Genomic DNA, 18865 nt, shown 5'->3' with positions numbered 1-18865 from the left:
GTTTTAAGATGAACAAATGACTGAATCACCCAATCATTAGGAAGTGCTCCCCAAACAGTGGGATTCTCACTTCCTATCAGTGCTATTAGGCACAATCTCAGGGCTTCTTGACTCTCCAGGCCACTCAATTCTGGGCTTGTCTGAGAAACAATGTCACATCACCCACTATCCCATCTCCACATCTTGGTTCTTGCGGATTCCTTGTGAGGTAAGCAGGGGAGGGAGCCCCTTATTTTATAAGTGAGGAGACTGAGTGAAGGGAGGGGGAGGGAAGACTGAGCTGGGGCCTGCTGACTCCATCACACCAGGTCTGAGGCACAGGAGCCTCTCGGATACAGGAAACCCAGCTAGCCTTGGAAATAGGACGAGCAGGGGACCAAGAAGGATGGCCCGGATTCCAGAAGGCATTGGCAGTGGGATAGCTGCTCATCCTGTCCTCCTGGGAGAAGAGGGGCACAGGCACCCAGAATGCCATCGGGAGCCTGGCAGGACTTGCAGGGGCAGAATGAATGGGGCCAAGGAGATACCTACACACCCCGTAGGCTGGGTCAGCACAAAGGGGGAAATGTGTGATTCAGCCCCAGAGGGGCAATTGAGTGGAGGCTTTGCTCGGAGATAATTCCTCAGTGGGAGGGGGTGGGCGTGGGCTCAAGGATTTGCCCTCAGAGAGGTGGGTGCTCTAGGTGCAGGAGACACTGCACCAGCCCCACTGCAGGGCAGGGCCGAGGGTGGGCTACATCCCCCCACCATCCAAAAGTGCTTAAAGTGTCCCACAGGTCCAGCAAGTGGGCTAGGCACACAGATCCCTCAGACACACACAGGCCGGAGGGAGAGGCTGTGGCTGCTTTCCAGAATGGCACAGCAAACTGCTGTTCATCCTTTAAAAAACGTGCTGACCCAAGCAAAGAAAAAGGGGTAGAAGGAAAACCATGCAGGCCAAATCAGAGACCCAGGCACCCTCCTCACTGCTTGCACCGACTGAGGCAGGCTAGCCAGTGGCAGGCACAGGGAGGGCTTCTGAGGAGGGTGAGCAGGGGAAGTGCTGGAGCAGCCTCTGGGCCTTGGGTCCCATTCCCTGGGTGGCGAGGGAGCCCTCCAAGACAGGAAAGGAGTAGCACAGAAGGGAGCTGGCTGGATTCTGGAAATCCACTGTCACTGGTTGCTGTGTACCCTGAGCAAGTGACTCCACCTCTCTGTGCATCAGTTTCTTCCTTGACCCTGACCTGTCTCCCAGGATTAGTGGTGACAGTGTGGGTGAGAGTGTCGGATCAACAGAAAAAGCAGTGCTCACGTGAGGCTGGTCATGCCAGCTTGGACATCACTGTGTCTGGAGCTCAGTTTCCCTAGTCTGCCAACAGTCAAGAAATACTTATTGAACATCTACTATGCGCTGGGTTAAGACTGTGGGCCTAGAAGTCACTGACCTGGGTTTGATTCCCAGCTCCACCCCTCCTCAGCTGTGTGATCTGACATATTCTTTAGATTCAGCGAGCCTCAGCTTACTCACTTATAAAATGGAGGTAGTACTAGAACCCACATCATTGGGTGGCTGGGAGGATTAGATGAGATGATCTATTTCAAACTTCTAGCACAGGCTGTCAGTAAAAGCTAACACTTATTTGAACTGTGGTGGTTGTCAGGAGCTAGGGATACAGTGTTAACAAGACAAGTGGTCCCTGCCTTCATGGAGCTCATAGCCTGGCAGGATGGCATTAAACAAATAATTACCCAAAGAAGTATTTCCTCATGGGCAGAATAATTGGCTTGACCTAGATGTAGACTTTGCTCCCCCTCCCCCCAGATCCTCGCTCTGAAGGGCTTATTTGAGTCAACCAGGGGCTCTCCTGCCAAGGTCTGCCACCCTGAGGCATGGTCCCCTGGGGCTGCTGGGCCTCTGGGCCAGAGGCAAGGAGACTCACCTGCTTGCCTTCTCTAGGGTTGCACATCTGCAGTATGACTGGGGATCCAGGGGAGGACATTAAGGTGGAGGTGGCAGCCAGGCACTTCCCCTGCTGCTGGATGAGGTGGTCACTGAACAGCCATGCCTGTAAGGCAGGGAGCAGAAAGGCCAAGTCAAAAAGTACAGCGATGGGTGGAGAGATGGGTAGATAGGGGATAAAGCAAAAACACGGCATATTTTTGTAAGATTTCTACAAATAATTGTAGGAGCTAGGGTAGATGTATGGGTATTCACTGCATAATTCTTACTATTTTTCTATATGTTTGAATTTTTTGGTAATAAAATATTGGGGTGGGGGAGCTTAGCTGGAGCTGGCCAGAGGGCAATCAGGGCTGTGCCAAGGGACTGTGGGGGATGAGAGAGAATGACAAGACATAGAACCAAGGCAGCTGAGAGCTGGTCCTCACTGGAGTCTCCATGACCTGCTTTAGTTTCGATGTGGGTGCAACACTCATATGTTGCACCCATGTGCGCACAGGAGTCTTGGACATTGCCTGTCACATGAGCCAACCCCAGCTGGATCTCAGGAGAGAACTGGGCACTATCTGGGCAGCTCTTCTCCCTCGGCAAGAACAAAGCAGGTGGTGCACACAGGATACCCAAGTGACAGGCTGGAAAGGGGATATGAATGTGTAGGAGCAGGGTCTAGGGGCCCCTGGCAAAGTGGGTTTGTGTAAGATGTAGACAGAGGAGGAGAATGAGTAGGGGGAAGTCCCTCACCCCACTCCTGGACAATGCCTCCAGCTCTCTCCCACTCCCATTCCTACCCGAGGTCCTTACCTGGGCGGGCTGGGGGTTCTTGGCAGACCCTCTGCAGATCCCCATTCCAAGCAGGAAGTCACCAGCTGTGTTCTGGCCCTGAGATTCTAAGCAGTTCACCCCCTGCTTAATGATGCCGGGGAGTGCTTCCTTCACGGGGACCCTGAGAGAAAAGGCAGCAGTCAGGCTTGTGCTTTGCCCCCCAAGGCTTACCTACACCCTCTGCCAGACGTCAGCATCCCATCAGCTCTGGGAGCGCCGAGGTCTCCGTGGGAAGGGGCCCCGGGAGCAGCCTGGCCAGCAGGGGGAGGTGAGGAGCAGGAGTGGCCTCTGGGAAGACTGGGCCTCAGCCCCAGGGGTTCTTCCAAGTGGCTCTGGGAGCCTCTGCCCTGGAGGCTGGGCCTGAGACATAGAGGATGGGGGAGCCATGGGGGGAGCTCAGGCTGGAAAAACAGAGCCCCTCAGTCCAGAAAGAGGAAAGCCTCAGGAGAGCCTGGGGCCAAAACGTATGCTCAATAATCAATCCCAAAATGACAGGGAAGGGAGCGCTTTGAAGAGGCAAATTAAACACAAATATGAAAATGTGTTTAATCTCAGTAATGATTAAAGAACTACGTATCAGAGTCACCAATGTTTATTTACCATGTATGTACATTTGTACACACACACACACACACACACACACTTAATTTAATGACAATGCCCAGTGTCGGCAACAGCTGTGGGACTGAATCTTCTCACACCTTCCTGGTGAGAGCATAGATTAGCACAGCTTCTCAGGAGGGCAGTGTGCTATTATGTCTCAAAGCCCTTAAAAATGCACACATCTTTGACCAATATTGCCTCTTGTAGGAACATATCCTACAGAAATAATTATAAATGTTGTAAAAGATATTCATCTCAGAGTGGTTGATTATACTGAAAACACCGGAAATTTCTAGGTATCTAACAACAGGAGCTGGGCTAAATAAATTCGGATTCATCCATAGGATGGAAAACCCTGTAGCCATTAAAAATGACTTATGGCTGGGCATGGTAGCCCACACCTGTAATCCCAGCATTTTGGAAGGCCAAAGCAGGAGGATCACTTGAGACCAGGAGTTTGAGACCAGCCTGGGCAACACAGAAAGACCCCATCTCTACAAAATTAAAAAAAAAATTATCCAGGCACAGTGGCACATGCCTATAGTCCCACGTACTTGGGAGGCTAAGGTTGGAGGATCACTTGAGCCCAGGTGGTTGAGGCTGCAGTGAGCCATAATGCCACCACTGCACTTCAGTCTGGGCTTCAGAGTGAGACCCTGTCTCAAAGTAAATAAATAAAATAAAATTTTAAAAAATGACTTTGTGAAATGATACTTGCTAGTATGGAAAAATGTTCACAGCACACTATTAAGTAAAACAGGCAAGTTTTAAAATATTATATTATTAAAACACTTTATATGCCCAGGAAAATATGCTTATACACACATACAGACACACACACACACACACACACACACACTGACACCTTATGGGTAATAAACCTGAGGAAGCTGCCGGCCCCAGCTGCTGCAGGCTTGCATACCTGAGTTCAGGTTATGTTCGTTCCTGGATTAAGGAGTCACCAGGCCTGGGAGTTACGGGGGAGCAGGAGGGATTACAGTGTGTGTGCCTTCTCTGCCTCCTGTTACCTCTGTCAGTGAAACAATCTGGGCCTGGGGGGTTGGGCCATTATAAGATGTTTGGCATTCTTTGATGTGGACATCTGCAGGATCTAGACCAAACCAGGTCTTCCTTCCTCAGGGGTGGCTAGAAGCCACAAAGTTCCAGAACTGATCTGCTCACAGGAGGCTCAGAGAGATCCTTTCAATTCCTCTCCCACACCCCTGGCAGCAGCCTGTGCCTCTCCAGACTCCCTTTGGGAGGCCGTGCAACTCTCTAGCAGAGGTGGCAAACCGCTGGCTGCCAAGCTGAATCTGGATCCCGGACATGGTCTGACCTGCATAGCGTGGTGGTTGTTGCTTTTAATTAGTTGGCAATATTGAATGATTTTAAGGTTACATAGAAACCTTCAAATCTGAATCTAGCTTCCCTAAAAATTGGAAGATCAGGCCACAATGAGCTTGCATTCCAGAATGGTACTAATCCACTGCAGTGAGTAGCAGCTGCCCCCTCTGAGTGGGGCTTTTGCATCGCGCTTTGCCCCAGTCCCCACAACTCTCTATTGTCTCATCCTTACCCATTTGACTTATTGACATCACCTGCCTGACCACTGTAAGAATTTGAGTTTGCAACCCCTGCCATGTGCAAGAATGTTGGAGGGCAGGAGCTCCACACTCTCAGCCTCATCCAGGAGCAACGTGTTACATTTCCCTTCTCTATAGAGACAAGATGGGTACTGAGGCCTCTTTGATAACTGCGCAGGGGGAATACAGCACGAGGGCCAGGGGTTGTTCCAGACCCTGCTACTCCCTTGTTGCTTAGGGTGTTGTGTAAGCTGATCAGCTTTCAGAGGTGAGGTGGATACCGACCAAGAGTGGCAATGCCCAGTGATGCTTACGGAAGAAACCCTAGGCTTGGGAGCAATCTCAAGATCAGATGCAGCTCCTAAGCTGTCATCATGGTAGCAGTCCTGGAGCAGCTGGAATAGCAGTCATCACCATCCTTCCCCAGCTCCCCAGCAGTGCCAGGCTAAGCTGTCCTGTTTGTCAGCAGCCCTCTAAACTCTGCATCCACTTCCTTCTCTATGGGTCTCTTCTATGTACACAGGCTGCCATTAGATCCATTCCCCAAGACACTACTTCTTTCTGTCAGAAAATTGACATACTGGTTTTGTTAGAAGAATGCTTACTGCCATTTGCTTGGAATTAGTGTCATGAATGTGCAATGTCTACTATGCAACTAGCACCCTCACAAACATGGTGTGCTTGTGCAACGCACAGCCTGAACAACTGTTCTTGATAGTCCTAATGCAAGTAATAAATTAGCAGTTGCTGAGGCCAGCTGCAGAGCTCTAACCTGGAGAAGGGGCAGAGCCACGGCAGGCCTAGGAAAGCAAAAGCCTCTTCTTTCAGCCTCCTCAGTCTCCCCACTGACTGTTTGCAAGTGTAGGCAACTATTTAGGGACCCCCTGTTTGGAGGAAAGTTGGTATCACTCAGGCCTATGGGTCCCCTTTCTAATCAGCAAATTGATCCACTCCTGGCCCCTCACCCTAGGAACTGGGGGTGAGTAATCCAGATAGGAATGAGGTCTGGGGTTTCCATCTTAGCAACAAAAAATTATTTTAACTTTCACACAGTGGCAGAACAAACAGAAGAGGACTTCTGCTCCTCATTGACGTAGCTGGTTCATCTACTCTCCTGCCTTGTGATCGAGCCAGGTTTCTGATAGTTATGAGACACTTCTTCCCCTTGGTCCTTGGGGATGTCATCAGATCCTGTGGCAGGGCACTGAGGTTGGAGAGGAAGGGCATTCCCAGGCCTCCCCCACTCTTCCCACAGGCTGCCCAGCTCCTGCCCTAGGGCTGGAACTAGTGAGCTTCACCCAAATGTTGTATGAACGCTGACACAGTGTAAAGAAGTGACTGCTCTTTTTTCTTCAGGATCTCAGAAATTATGCATCTGAATGAACACTGTCCCCTAGAAGTGACCACTTCAGGAAGTTGCATTTTCATAAATTAATGTTCCTCCCATCACAGCTAGTGTCCAGGGAGCTGGGGTTATCTAGGCCACTGACTTTCTTCCAATGACACTGCCGTTGCTCACATTGTTCTGGAACTTCTTGGAAATTGCTCCTAGAGTCAGTTTAATCTTGTTCATTTAGAGTCATGCTGTATTTGGGACCTGGGATTATAATTATCTGGGTTAATCATCTCTAGCTTATTCACTGCACTTGGCTACAACTTAATGGTGGCTGTTGGCCAAAAATCAAACCTGTCCTCAAAGGACAAAGATTTGCCTCTTTCAAGGATATGCAAGCTCTGAGGGGTGGAGTGTTCCGGAAAGCCATGGCAGCATCCTTGAGAAAAAGCTGGCAGCGGTGGGAAACGTGTTCCCCAAGGTGACAGCTATAGAGGGAGCATGCCGCTTTTAGACATGATTGAGGCGTATGGACTGTGCAACTTATTCCATTAAAAATATTTACTGAGTGCCCATTTTATGACAGGCACTGTTCCAGGTGCTGGAGATAAAGCAGTGAACAAACAGATCAAAGCCTCCACCCTCATAGAACTTACAGGCAAGTTCAGGGAGATACAACAAAATTAATTGGCCAGATAATGCCGATGATAATAACGGCTACAAGGAACATGGAGGAGACGATGCTGGGGAGGGAGGCGGAGCTGCAAACTCAGAGTGTTCAGGGAAAGTCTCCCTGGGAAGGGGACGTTTGAGTCAAGGGATGAGGAAGGTGAGGAAATGAACCACGTGGATGTAACTGAGACACTGAAAAGGCCATCGTAGCTTATTGCCCACTGTCCTGTGAGAACGCACACATATTCCTAGGTAACTACAGCTCGAGTGCACACAATATTTGCATTTTGTTTTCTCATTTGCGAGAGCAAACATTTCCCTGTGTTTTCTTCACCGTTTCTATGATTATAATATTAATGGGTGCATAATATTTGTTTAGATCTATGTACGGTGATTCAGTGAAGCCAACCCCTATTGTTGATTCTCTCTTCTTTTCTTTTCTTTTCCTCTCCCTCTCCCTCTCCTTCCTTCCTTCCTCCCTTCCTTCCTTCTTTCCTTCCATCCTCCCTCCCTCCCTTCCTCCCTTCCTCCCTTCCTTCCTTCCTTCCTTCTTCCACCTTCCCTCCCTCCCTCCCCTCACCTCCCCTCACCTTCCCTCTTCCTCACTCTAACATTTAGGCTGGAGTGTAGTGGCATAACCAGGGCTCACTGCAGCCCCTACCTTTCGGGCTCAAGTGATCCTCCCACTCATAGGTTTGTGCCATCACGCCCAGCTAATTTTTTGATTTTTAGTCGAGACAAGGTCTCATTATGTTGCCCAGGCTGGTCTCAAACTCCTGGACTCAAGCAATCCTCCTGCCTTGGCCTCCCAAAGTGCTGGAATTACAGGCATAACCCACTGTGCCTGTCGGTTTCTCATTTTTTCACCACAGCTATTGATCTGCTGGTCAACAGCTTCTGCTTTGGTTGCTTTATTTCCTTAGGATAAACTCCCAGAAGGGAGAGAACAGGGCTAAAGGGGACGAATGTCTCTGCAGCCTTTGCTATGTAATGCAGTGTTGTTTCCTAAGGGGATAACGTCCATATCTAGATCTGAAACCATTAAAAATTCAGTTCCCACCACACCTAATTTATAACCCCTAGTAATGCCCTCTCAGTTCCCCCAGAGCCTTCACGTGAAGATAAGACCCGGCAGCTAGAAAGCCAGATCACCAGTGTTGAGGAGATCTAAGGGTGGGGTGGGACCCAAGCCGCTGGCCCCAACCACCCCCTACCCGCCTGGGGGATGCACAAGATGAGGGCTGCACTCACGTGAGCTCTGGGTAGACGTTCTCCAGGTACCAGCGGAAGGACTTGCAGTTCATCTTCTTCCTCTGCTCTATCCGCGTAGCCACACTGTAGGAGGAGGCAGGGCTTGGGCTTTGGCCTGCCAGTGTGGAAGGCAGCCCAAGGGAGGACGCCAGAGGCCTGTCCCCCAGCCCCATCTATCTCAGGCAGGCAAGGACCAGGAGACTTCCAGCCTGCCATGTCCAGCCCTGGCCACTTGTCTGATGTTATTTTCTGACTTGCAAGCTCAAGGCAGGTCTCCTGGCTATTCCTCACTCATCAAATTCCTGCCTGGAGCTCGCCTTTCAGGGTGAGCACAGACCATACGGGACCATGCCTTTCTCTCAGCTTCTCGCTCCTTAAGACCTCTGTTAGCAGACCATGAACTGGTCTTTATCTTTGCAGAATTAATGAGAAGTATAGGAGGAAGGTCTAACAGCAGGAAGAGCAAGCTTTAAACATCTTTAGGTGTGTTGGCAAATAAAACCATTAGATGTGTTCTTGGGACACCGCCATCCTCACCTTCCTCAGGTACACCCACCACAATGGCCACTGGTTGATGGCCCTCGTCACCAGCTATCTGAGCCTCAGTTTCCTCTACATTCAACTGGGGACACGACCACTCATCTCAGAAGGCTTTTGTGAGAATCAAGTGAATTAAGGGGACGTGAAGCACTTAGCACAGGGCAGGTGCTAAGTAAATGTTAGTTCCTCATTACAAGAAATATTTAGTGACATAACTTATTTTTTCAAAAAAAGGGAGATAGATATGAATAAATAGGGAGAAGATTCATTGATGATCATTAATAGTGTTTTCAAACTTTTCTGACCACAAGCTTAAGTAGGAGATAACTATCTTACATTGTAATCTAATATGCCCCATGTACAGTCAGCCCTCAGTATCTGTGGGTTCTGCATCCATGGATTCAACCAACCTTGGATCAAAAATACTCAGGAAAAAATTTCAGGCCAGGCGCAGTGGCTCATGCCTGTAATCTCAGTACTTTGGGAGGCCAAGATATGCAGATTGCTTGAGATCAGGAGTTCGAGACCAGCCTGGCCAACATGGTGAAACCCCATCTCTATTAAAAACACAAAAAATCAGGTGGGCATGGTGGCACATGCCTGTAATCCCAGCTACTCTAGAGGATGAGGCAGGAGAATCGCTTGAACCCAGGAGGTGGAGGTTGCAGTGAGCCTAGATTGTGCCACTGCACTCCAGCCTGGGTGACAGAATGAGACTCCATCTAGAAAAAAAAAAAAATTCCACAAGGTTCCAAAGCCAAACTTGAATTCGCCACGCATCGAGTACCACATTGAATCCATGAAAATGAAGTGATGTGTAGGCATTGTATTAGGTATTATAAGTAATCTAGAGATGACTTAAAATATTCAGAAGGTTGTGCATAGGGTATGCAAACACTACACTATTTTATATCAGGGACTTGAGCATCTGTGTGGATTCTGGTATCCGTGGGGGGTCCTGGAACAAATCCCCTGCAGATGCAGAGGGGCGACTGTACATGTGTAGGTACATGCATGCACTCACATGCACCCACAACGGAAATAAGAGTTTCATAAGGACAATACTAACCCTTAACTGCAATCAACTCTTATTTTCTATCCTGCTCTGTACTAATCTAATCTATAGGGTTCTACTTCTCTCTCTCTCTTTTTAAATGCTGGTCACGACCCACTAAATTGATTTCACAACCCATCTGCATTTTGAAAATGCTTAACTAGACCATAGTCCTAACAGTCCATGACAGGAAAACAGGCTAACAGATCTCAATTTTGAACAGGGAGTGGAGGCAGAACCCCAAATGCTTTCTGCAGGCAGCCACCTCCTAAGCAGTTCCACAGCTGCCTGTTCTTCTGCAGGCAGCTGTGGACAGGCAGCTCTTTTTCATAAGCGAGCCTTCTCTCCCATGAGATTTCACGCTCCTCAAAGCCTAAGGTCTTGTCTCTGCGGTTGCATTCCCTCCCAGGACCCAAAGAAGCCCATTAGGGTGGGACCTCAGTGGCTGGGGAGGTGGCGGGTGGTTCCCTGGCATACACACCACTTCGTATTTTGCTGGGGTTGTGCTAATGTGGGTAGAGGGAGTCAGACAGTGGAGCTGGGGGGGCCCACCTGCCGAAGGCCTTCCCGATGGCCGAGGGCCGGGCCTCATAGTAGTATTGCTTGTATTCATCCATCCACACTTCTGCAGTGCGCTTAGTATTCCTAAAAGGAGAGGAAAGAGCAAAATAAGGTCACCAGGGAAGCAACAGGGTTAGCAGTCAGGATCAAGATTAATTGATCCATGAATACAGGACGATGAGAATCTCAGGAGCAAGGTGATACTTGGATGGTATAGATTAGCACGGTCCTTTTGGAAGACAGTCTGTCAATACCCATCGACTTTGTAGGTATGCAGCTAGACTTGGGCAGCTGCTGCTCCAAACGCTGTACAAATAAGCATGAGCTCGACAAGGTGAAGAACCATCCACACGTACGAGGGTGCTCATGACAAGTCCCTCATCCTCCCCCGCCAACCTCCTCAGGAGAGCAGACCATGGAGTGGTCTCCTAGGACATTACCCACTCTCCCTTGAGACTAGTGCACCCTGTAGCTGGGGATAGGGATGGACAGATGGTTGATCAAGTCAGGGTTGGGACACGGGCATCCATGACCAGCACTCGGGGCTCCATGAGTGGAGAGCATGGCTTAGTTGGGGATTTGTCCAATTTTCCGAGACTCATATGGACAAAGGAAGTCCATATGAGTTTCAAGGCAAGAGAGACCTGGTGGCAACTCCCTCCACCCCTGAAGGTACCTGCAATCCCAGGATGTTACCAGAGGGCGCAAATGGGGAAACTGAGGCCCAAGAAGTGAGGTGGCTGCCCACAGTCACATAGTGATAACTGGCAAGGCTGGGGGCTTGGGCCTTGGTGTCCTCCTCTGAGTCCCGTGCTCCTTTCTCGGTGACCTACCTGATGTAGGTGAGGGCATTACCCTCAGGGAAGTTGTAGGGGTGCCGTTTCCTGAAGACATGGCCCACCCGGCTGCAGGGGACGATCTCCAGACTGCCACCACACATCCACACCCTGAAGGAGAGCTCTGCAGGAAATGGTAGCCGTCAGGAGGAGGAAGGGGTTCCTTGGCAAGTGAGGGTGGGAAGGGGCTGGCTTCTCTTCCCTTCGGTGTCTCACTGGAGGTACATGTTGGGGTCGGGGCTCCTGGGCCTGCTCAAATGGAGTGCTCCCACTCCTTGCACAGGTTCCTGACTGCCCACTCTACGTGTGTACGTGCACATGCACACACATCCATATACACATGATCCCCATGGCCCATTGGAGGAAGAGCAGTGGAAAAAGCTTGAAGGAACACCAAGAACATAAGTAGAAGGAAAACAACCAAACAGCGGCATCATTTCCAGGCTCTGTCTGGAAAGCCCCAGACAGACATGAGCTAAGGAAAAACACATCTGCTCATCAGCCAGCTCTGTGCACCTGAGAGGTCGGAAAACCAGCCACCAACCAAACCACAGGCTACTCCAGCTGGCACCTCTTGGGCTGGCCCCAACCTCCCTCTTGACCCAGTTGGTCTCCTTGTACAGGCTCTCACTGGCCCTCTTGAGCCATGCCTCCTTTTGACAGCGGTGGTGGAGCTGAACCAGCTTTTGTGGATGACCGTGGTCCCCAGTGGTGTCGGGAGAGCAGTGGCCATCCTGCTGCCCAGAAGGGGACCTCAAAAGTTACCACTCTGATCTCCGCTCACCAGTTGCCATTTATGGTAAGGACCCACCTTGACAGCTGGCTGAATCTCACATAATCTCTTTTGATTTCCTACTTTCCTTCATATTAACCCTATAGTCTCTTCCCACTCCTCAGCTGGCTCTAAGGACACTCATGATCTCCAACCAGGCCTGGGGGCTCTCACCTGGCATAGCTGGTCAGGACCCTCCCAGTAACTAGCAAAGGGCAGAGTGGAGGAAGCAGGACTAAAGCCCACCTCTGGCCAGCCTGTGTGCACCAAGTGACGCCCAGATGTGGTTCAGGGCCAGGACTGGACACTTGGCATACCTGGACCCACACGTAAAGGATGGCTGTATCAATGGGCTTCCCTAGGTCTGCCTATAAACTGCCAGGCATCCGTCCCTTCTCCTGGTCAGAGCTCTGTGTTTGGCCTCAGCAACTAAGGTTTAGAACTGGGGACGGTCCTGGGGGGCAGAAGATCTGCATTCTGGTTCCATTTCTGCCATCCCAACTTTGTTATGCTAGTTAAGTCACTTCATCCCACTCAGCCCATAATGTCTATAATATTATTAACTAGTGTTATTATTATCAACAATGGCCATAACAATAGCAGTAACCATCCATTTACTGAGTACTTACTATATGCTATGCTCTTTCTATCCAATATCTAATTCTCACTGCAACCATGTGAAGTCAGGATTTTTAGCCTTATTTTTTTTAATGAGGACGTTGAAGCTCAAAGATGTTAAATAACCTCTCCAAGGTCACTCAAATATTCAGTTGCAGAAGTGCAGCATCAAGTTCACATTGTGTCCAGCAAGCCACACTGTCAGACTCTTTAGTCCACTCAGCAAATTTTCATTATATGTCAGACACTGCTCTAGATTCCCTTGTACTCTAGCAGGGAAGTGAGAAGATGGGAACTCCATAAACTAAGGGGCAAAAAAATACAAGTAAACAAGAAAATGCATAAAAATGTAGCATGTCAGCCAGGTGCGGTGGTTCACGCCTGTGATCTTAGGACTTTGGGAGGCTGAGGGCGGCGGATTGCCTGAGCTCAGGAGTTCGAGACCAGCCTGGGCCACATGGTGAAACCCCGTCTCTACTAAAATGCAAAAGAAATTATCCGGGTGTGGCGGCATGCACCTGTAGTCCCAGCTACTTGGAAGGCTGAGGCAGGAGAATTGTTTGAACCCGGGAGGCAGAGGTTTCAGTGAGCCAAGATCGTGCCACTGCACTCCATCCTGGGTGACAGAGGGAGACTCTGTCTCTAAAAATAAATAAATAAATAAAATGAAAAAAATAAAAATAAAAAATAAATAAAATAAATAGAGCATATCAGATGGTAGTTAGGGCCATGGAGAAAAATGAACCAGGCTGGGAGCTGGAGAGGGCCAGTGGATGGTGGTGGGGGAGGACTAAGACTGTTTTAAATCAGGCTGATGAGGGGAGTTGTCACTATAAAAGGGACATTTGAGCCAAGAGCTGAAACAGATGAGGGAGCAAGTCCTGTGGCTAGCAGGAGAAGAGTATTCCGGGCAGAGGAGCCGGCAAGGGCAGGTCCCTAGAGGCACAGCTGGCAAGTTCAAAGAGGCCGTGCTGGCTGGGGGCGGTGGCTCACGCCTACAACCCCAGCACTTTGGGAGGCTGAGGCGGGCGGATCACCTGAGAGGTCAGGAGTTCGAGACCATCCTGGCCAACGTGGTGAAACCCCGTCTCTACTAAAAATACAAAAATTAGCCAGGCCTGGTGGTGTGTGCCTGTAGTTCCAGCTACTCAGAAGGCTGAGGCAGGAGAATCGCTCGAACCCAGAAGGCAGAGAGTGCAATGAGTGAGATTGTGCCACTGCCTTCCAGCCTGGGCAATAAGAGCAAGACTCTGTCTGAAAAAAAAGGAGGCCGTGCAGCCCACGTGGAGTGAGGCAGGGTGGGAGAAGTGGGAAGTGAGGGCAGGGGTGTGGCTTCAGGGCTGCAGGGAAAGGCAGATACCCTGTAGCCAGTAAGGAGTTTGGGTTTTCCTCGGAATGACACGAGAACTCTTGCAAGGTTTTGAGCACAGAAGCAACATAATCTATGTTTTAAAAGGATCCCCAACACATCTTTGTTGGGGATCCTAACCTTGCACATCTGCCAGCCCCACTCAAGGTGGCCTCTGGGCTCCCGAGTTTGGAATTCTTTGGGGACAAAAGAACAAGTCTTGATTTGGAAATCTCCCTTCCTTCAATAAAGGAATAAAAGGAAAGGCTCAAACCCACCAGCGACAGGAGTCGCACAGCTCAAAACTGGTCCCAGCGGCTGAACGTCTGAGCATTGCAGCTAGCCCAGACATTTCTTTGAATTTCTTCTAAGAAACAAAACCCTTGCCAGAACCACTCTGTGGTTCACCTTTCAAGTTCTCCAACCACGGAGCCCTTGCCTCAGGCAGAGTTTGAAGTGAGCTGTTTGATCCTTCACTTGTTTCTCTGTCTCTAGCCTCAGAAAAAAAAGAAAAAGAAAAAATGGCCTTTGGAGGCAGAGCAAGGAGACTGTGGGTTTCCCAGCTTTCCAAGTCTTCACAGGAAACTGGCTTTGCCAAAGCCCTTCAGGCCGAGATTGAAGACACAAAGCAGGTCACTTGGACCCAAAACACATGAAAGGGGTCAGAATGGAGGGGTCACTGCACCCCAGTTCCCAGAATTTACTTCTCTGAACCCTGCCTGGAAACAGCCTCCAAAAGCAAGTTACAAAGCTGGGGGAGTCCCACGCCCATTCCCACTCCAGCTGGTTTTGAGTCGGGATCACAGGCCTGTTGCAAGCCCCCTCACTGCTATTTTCCTCATCAGGGAGAAAGAGTTAAAGAATCCCTGCTCCTAACGTCTCAGAGACATAGACTGTGCCTTTGTCAACGTCCCACAACACATAAGTGGCTCTGGTAAAGGAGCTGCATACGCCCATCAGATGTGGAGTTTCCGGACTGAAATCTAGAAGGCAGCATCCACCTCAGTCTTTCTACCTGTCAAATGGGTGAGATACCACCAGTGCTAGTTATTGCACAGAACACCTGGTCAGGAAGAAGAAGGAAGCAGTGGGAGAGGGCTCTGTGAAGGACTGGGTCCACCAAGAGGGCAAGAACAGGCCACCAAGGACCTGCCCCTGCTCCTGGAGACCCCCAGAATGGTGCTCCCCACCGCCCCCGTCTCCACATCGCTGTTTGTGAGACTGCCCCTGGGGGCTGCACTGCTGGGTTCCCTTCCTCAGGCAGACAGGGAGGCACCAGCAGGAGATGACGGGGTGGGGGTAGAGTGAGGGTGAGTGTTTAGCCCTGACACTCTCCACCTGGTGCCATGGGCTGGCTGCATGTGCCCCAAGACCACAGCTCCATCGTGGGGTGCTCCCTCACCCTGTCTTTCAGATCTTGGGGTGGTTACAGCTCCCAGAAGTCACAGCCCTGCCCAGTACTGCGCTGTCCCTGCGGTTCCCTCTATCCTGCCCGCACCATGTAAATAAGCCCTTTAATAAACACTCAAGTCGGTTGCACCTTCCGTATTCTGCCAGGACCCTAACTGATGCTCACCCTTTATCTAACCTCCATCTCACTTGCAACCCTGTTTTGCAAATGAAGAAACTGAGGTTCAAAGAGTTGACTGGCTTGCCAGCCCACACATACTGGAGTCCAGAGTTTGGGCTCTGATCCCACTTGGTAACCCTTCCCTGGTACTCTGTGGCCCCAAAACCGTGGGCTGAGAAGCAAGTGTGTGAGGGTCCAGCCCCCTCCAGCTCCCTACTGGAACACTTTGCCCCCACCTGTCTCCTTCGCTGCTGCTTCAGGGCAGGGAGGGGCAGCTTCCTGTGCTTCTGAGTCTAGAGACTGCCTAATGACAGTGGCCACCAGCACTGTGACCTGCCTTTAACTCATCACCTCATTTAGTACTAACAACCTCTTGAGGAAACTCAGACTTTAAAGGGCTTTAACTTGCCCAGGGCCAAACAGCATGCAGGTGGTAGGGCCAGGGTTTGCACCCAGGCCATCTGACTCCATCACTTAGCATTTCACCACCATCCTCTACCACACACCTCCCAGCCTTGCTGGTAGGGAAGCAGCCACGTGTGTAAGCTGTGGTCTGTGATACAGTTGTGTGTTCTTCCACACACATGTCCAGCCATGTGACCACGGGCTCCCCCTAAATAGAACCTCTTTGTTTACTAGCTGTGTGGCTCTGGACAAATTGCTTAACTTCTCTGTGCCTTGGGTTTTAAAATCAGTAAAATGGAGATCATGGTACTTACCTCAGAGGGTCCTTGAGAGAATTAAATGACCTCATGTGTGTAAAGTCCTTAGAGCAGGTCCTCACGCATAGAAAGTGCTCTGTCAGGGTTAACTATGGTTATTACTGCTACTGTTATCTTCACTGTCACTATTTCCCAACTCACCAAAATTCTCTCCCCCCCAGATGTCCATCTGGGCATCATACTTTCCCAAGTGGTTAAACCAGGACTTGTCGATCACGAAGATTCCTCCAGCTATGACAGGCGTCCTGGGAACAAGGAGAGGGAAGACGCAACACGTGAGCTGGAGAAGCAAGGAAGGAGGCCCTTTAGATGGCCCCAGGACCCACGACCATCTGCCTCTAGATCCCTCCCTGCAGAGTCACTGGGGCAGGATGTCTGGCCAGCTCCCTGGCCCCCACATCTGTTCCCGTGGCCTCTGTCCGCCCTGTCCCTGCATACAGGGTCCGAGGGCCCAGAACAGAGTCAGCACTTAGTGCGCCTCATGAGCCCAAGCTACCTATACAGGCTCCCAAGAGCCTCCCAGGCCCCTGACCCAGGGAAGGAAGGGGTCCCCCAGAGCCCACCGCAGCCCTGACCTTATGGGCCTGGTGGGGTCTGTCCGGGTCATCTTCTGCTCAAGAGGGATCTGCTCCCACTTGAAATGCAGGCTCCAGTCGAACCCTAAGGGACACAGCAAGGTGAGGACAGAGCTCAGGGCAGAGCTGCGGGCTGCTGAGCCCCTTCACTCCATCACCCCTTGGAGTCTCCCCTGATCAGAGCCCTGGGCTCTTCGTGCAGTCCCTCCTTCATTCGGAATGAGCCAAGCTCCTCCTCTCAGGAAGTGTACCATCTACTGGGTAAGACAGAAGCTACAAAGATAAATAAATCAATGGAGACTATGTCAGCTGGGGATGAAAGTACTAAAAAAAAAAAAGAAAAGAAAACAAAGGAGGAGTGCCCATACTATTAATATTTTAGTTAGAATAGTCAGGAAAGGCTCTCTGGTGACTTTGGAGTAGAGACCTGAATGGAGGATAGATCCATGAAGACACCTGGAGAAAGGGAATTCCAGGTAGGGGCAGCTGCCAGTGCCAAAGCCCTGAGGTGATTTCCCAAAGGGGAAATGCCTGGCTCCCTTCAGAATCCCACTCCAACTCACGATCTAACTAATGGCTGGGTCCATATACTGGGAGTCCAGATCCCAAACAGGAAATCCACTGTGCCCGCTAGCTCCCAGCAACAGATTCTCTAGAGCAGCACAGTTCCATAGAACTCTCTGCAATGATGAAATATTCTGTATCTGCATTGTCGAATATGGTAGCCACTAACTTCATGTGGCTACTGAGCCTTGAAATGTGGCTAGTACAGTTAAGGAACTGCCTTTTAAGTTTTATTTAATTTGAATTAATGCAAGTTTAAGTAACCAAAGGTGACTATTATCTACTGTACTGAACAGCCCGTCACAGTCCAAAAGAAATATAATGCAAGGCACAAATGTAAGCCAAATACATAATTCAAAATGTTCTAGTAATCACATCAGAAAAAGAATATATGAAATTAATTTGGACGAAATATTTTTAATGTAATATATCAAAAATATTGTCATTTCAGCATGTAATCAATACAAAAAATTACTAATGAGGTATCTTACATTCTTTCACACTAAGTCTGGGTAACCTGTGGGTTTTCCATGCCTACAGCACTCTTAATTCCAACTAGTTACTTTTCAAGACCAGTCATATTTCAAGAGCTCAATAGCCAAATGTGGCTGATAGTTGCCATACACAACACAGGTCTTGACCATCTCTGGGGCGCATGTGTTAGGAAGTCATGTAAGGCTGAGGGCTCCCCACTCCCCATCCTCAAGACAGCTGTCACATCATGGCCTTCTGCCGGGACTTGTGGCCATGATCCCTAGGCTGGCAGCATTTGGGAAGAAAGTGTCAATATTTGGAGGGAGGGAAAGATGAGAGACTAGTCTGGCTCTGCTACTGATTGTATCAGAAGCCTGCAACTGCCAGCTCTGCTCCTTTGTCCCCAGTCCCAGGGCTGCACCCAATCCCTCTTCATTTTCTCTTTGGAGGTGGTGGAAGGGGTGTTCATGAGGCTCTCTGGCACAGCTGGAAAGAGCAGCAAGCAAGGGTTTTTGCCTGCCTAGCCTCACCTACCTCCTTTCATGTCTACAGCCCCACCCCCGGGAGCAGAACTCACCTCCACGAAGGTCAGCAGATGCTGCAAGGTAGGCAAAATTATCCAGACTGATGACATCAATGATGGGACTCACCACGCGGGTGTGGTCCTAGGAGAGAGATGTGAGATGGTGTGAGGCCTGGGACTTCTCTGCAGAAAAAGGCCTAGCTGCCTGCTCTGGGGAGAAGGCCTCTCTGAGACATGGGGCACTCAGCACTTCCTGCAGGGTATGCCCAGGGCCACCCCTCAACCCTGGCAGGCTCCTGGCAGCTGTCCTGCATCACCACACCCAAGCTCCTGGATGTTCCTATTTGGCTCCCATGTACTCTCCAAGCCTCTTCCTCACACATTATTTTGAGCCCTGCTAGAATCTCACCTACTCCATGAAGCCTTCCTTGACTGCTGCAGGCTGAAGGATTTTTTCCTCTTTTAAGCTACTTTCTAGCTATCAATGACAGCCTAGATGATTCCT

General features: G+C 50.0%; 1 protein-coding gene across 5 annotated transcripts in view; it reads right to left on the bottom strand.

The window, feature by feature from the left end:
• The window catches only part of GALNT16 (polypeptide N-acetylgalactosaminyltransferase 16), a 97487-nt gene that overhangs the window by 7107 nt on the left and 71515 nt on the right, over window positions 1–18865 (bottom strand). For all 5 annotated transcript variants that reach the window (XM_031001953.3, XM_063697930.1, XM_063697931.1 and 2 more), the window contains 8 exons: window positions 18415–18502; window positions 16800–16884; window positions 16366–16469; window positions 11192–11318; window positions 10350–10442; window positions 8204–8287; window positions 2741–2882; window positions 1920–2045 (listed from right to left, as the gene is read on the bottom strand). In XM_031001953.3, coding sequence (XP_030857813.3) covers window positions 1920–2045; window positions 2741–2882; window positions 8204–8287; window positions 10350–10442; window positions 11192–11318; window positions 16366–16469; window positions 16800–16884; window positions 18415–18502 — 849 coding nt within the window. The remainder of the gene's footprint in view (window positions 1–1919; window positions 2046–2740; window positions 2883–8203; window positions 8288–10349; window positions 10443–11191; window positions 11319–16365; window positions 16470–16799; window positions 16885–18414; window positions 18503–18865) is intronic.

Source organism: Gorilla gorilla, chromosome 15 (genome assembly GCF_029281585.2).
Source record: "Gorilla gorilla gorilla isolate KB3781 chromosome 15, NHGRI_mGorGor1-v2.1_pri, whole genome shotgun sequence".
Taxonomy (NCBI): domain Eukaryota; kingdom Metazoa; phylum Chordata; class Mammalia; order Primates; family Hominidae; genus Gorilla; species Gorilla gorilla.
This window is presented reverse-complemented; position numbering and strand designations above follow the sequence as displayed.